General features: G+C 69.4%; 1 protein-coding gene across 1 annotated transcript; it reads right to left on the bottom strand.

The window, feature by feature from the left end:
* Positions 1 to 393: 393 nt before the first annotated feature.
* LOC107307886 (E3 ubiquitin-protein ligase TRIM9-like) lies at positions 394 to 1,381 on the bottom strand. The gene has a single exon (XM_015851382.1). The coding sequence runs from the start codon at positions 1,276 to 1,278 to the stop codon at positions 409 to 411; it is 870 nt and encodes a 289-aa protein (XP_015706868.1). The 5' UTR covers positions 1,279 to 1,381; the 3' UTR covers positions 394 to 408.
* Positions 1,382 to 1,952: the final 571 nt, after the last annotated feature.

Below are 1,952 nucleotides of genomic sequence, written 5' to 3' on the forward strand. Positions count from 1 at the left end.
TGGATGCCCCATCCCTGCAGGCATTCAAGGCCAGGCTGGATGTGGCTCTGGGCAGCCTGGGCTGCTGGTTGGTGACCCTGCACACAGCAGGGGGTCGGAACAAGGTGATCATTGCGGTACTTTGCAACTCCGGCCATTCTACGGTCCTACAAATGGTTCACAACTAGAAGAAGGGAGAACCACCACTCCCTGGGCAGCTGTGCCACTCCAGCAGCTCCCGACCCAACCTGGTGCAACATCAGGCACCTCCTCATCCTGAGCTGGCCAGGGGGAATCCTTCACTCAGAGGGCGGCGATCCCCCGACACTGCGGTGCCTCATCCCTAGAGATGCCCGAGGCCATGGATGGGCTGCGGGCAGCCCGAGCCGGGGGGCGCCCATCCCACGGCAGGGCTGGGGCTGTGGGCCATCAGAGCCCTTCCAACCCAACACGCCGCGATCGCAGCCCGCGCCCCCTCACCTTGTGCAGCTTCCACATGGCCCCCAGCGCCTTCACCTCGTGGCTGGAGTGCTTGCCCTCCTCCAGGCACTGGTAGCACACGGGGCTCTTGCACTGCACGCAGTACATGCTGTGGTTCTCCAGCTCGTGGTCGGTGCACGTGGAGATCTTGCGGGGGCTCAGCCGGCGGCTGACCCGTCCCTGCGCGGGCGGCACCAGGCGGTGTTTGGCCAGGGGCCCTCGGGGCGGGTGGCATCGCATCCGGCACGGCTCGCAGTAGAACACGTCGCACTGCTCGCACATGACGGCCGCTTCCTTGGGCGCCTTCTCGCACAGCTGGCAGCGCAGCGCCGCCGCCCGGCCCTGCTGGTAGCGGTCGATGACGCCCTCGAGCAGCCGGTTGCGGGGGAAGCCGCGCAGCCCGCGCTCGTCCAGCACCAGGCTGCGGTGGCACTGCGGGCACGTCAGACACGCGTTGCGGGGCGGAGGAGGCGGAGGGGCCAGAGCGGCGGGGGGCGGCGGGGCGGCGGGGGGGAAGACCCGCACTCCGTTCGGGGACTTCTGGCACGGCGTGGTGGGGGCGCTGGCGAAGCCGCCGTAGGAGCCGTAGCCGCTGTCCGCCTCGCTGTACAGGCTCATCTTATCCAGGTCCAGGTAGTCGTAGTCGGACACGGCCGAGCCCGACGCGCGGCGGCTCTGCGGGGATTCCGAGTCCGGCGTCTGCACCAGGATGTTGCGGGCGCACGCCTGGCACAGGTTGTGCGAGCAGGGCAGGATGATGGGCTCGCGGTAGAAGGAGCCGCACACCGGGCATTTCAGCTCCTCCTCCATCTCTTCCATAGGGGGGAACGAGGCGACGCGCGGCTCCGGCCGCGGCTCAGCCCGTGGGTCCCGCACGGCTCCGCGCCCAGCGCCCACTGCACGAACCCGCACGGCGCCCCGCCTCGCCCCGCCCCTCCCCGCCCCGCGTCCTCTCATTGGTCCGATCTCAGCGCGGAGGCGGCCTGCGCGTCGCTATTGGCTGCACGTCCTGTCCGTCATGCGGCGCCCGGCGGTGCTGGTGGGGGCTGTCCTCGGGTGCGGGGTCGCGGCTGTGGCGGCCGGTTCCGCCGCAGTGCCGGTGTCACACGGCACAACGCACCCCCCGGCCGCCCCCTGTGCCCCCCCTGTGCCCCATCCGTACCGCCCGGCCCCCTCTGTGCCCCCCAAGATGGCGGTGATGCTCTGAGCATCGCACCCCGGCATCCTGCGGGAGGATCCGCTTTGTCTGCGGGAGACGCAGGTTGGAAATAGGGATCGAACGTGGGGATCTGAACGCAGCGGGAGGCGCTGAGGGATCCCGGCCGTGCCATGGATGGGGCACATGGGAGTCCCGCATCCATCAGCCTGCATCCAAAACGCATCCTCCAGCCGGGATGGAGGCCCTGGAACAGGCTGCCCAGGGAGGTTGTGGATGCCCCGTCCTTGGAGGTGTTCAAGACCAGGTTGGACGGGGCCCTGGGCAACCTGATCTA

Source organism: Coturnix japonica, unplaced genomic scaffold, assembly GCF_001577835.2.
Source record: "Coturnix japonica isolate 7356 unplaced genomic scaffold, Coturnix japonica 2.1 chrUnrandom1465, whole genome shotgun sequence".
NCBI classification, from domain to species: domain Eukaryota; kingdom Metazoa; phylum Chordata; class Aves; order Galliformes; family Phasianidae; genus Coturnix; species Coturnix japonica.

Bases quoted from the DNA above. Each gene is read 5' to 3' on its own strand.
- LOC107307886 (XM_015851382.1), bottom strand. From the start codon at position 1,278: ATGGAAGAGATGGAGGAGGAGCTGAAATGCCCGGTGTGCGGCTCCTTC.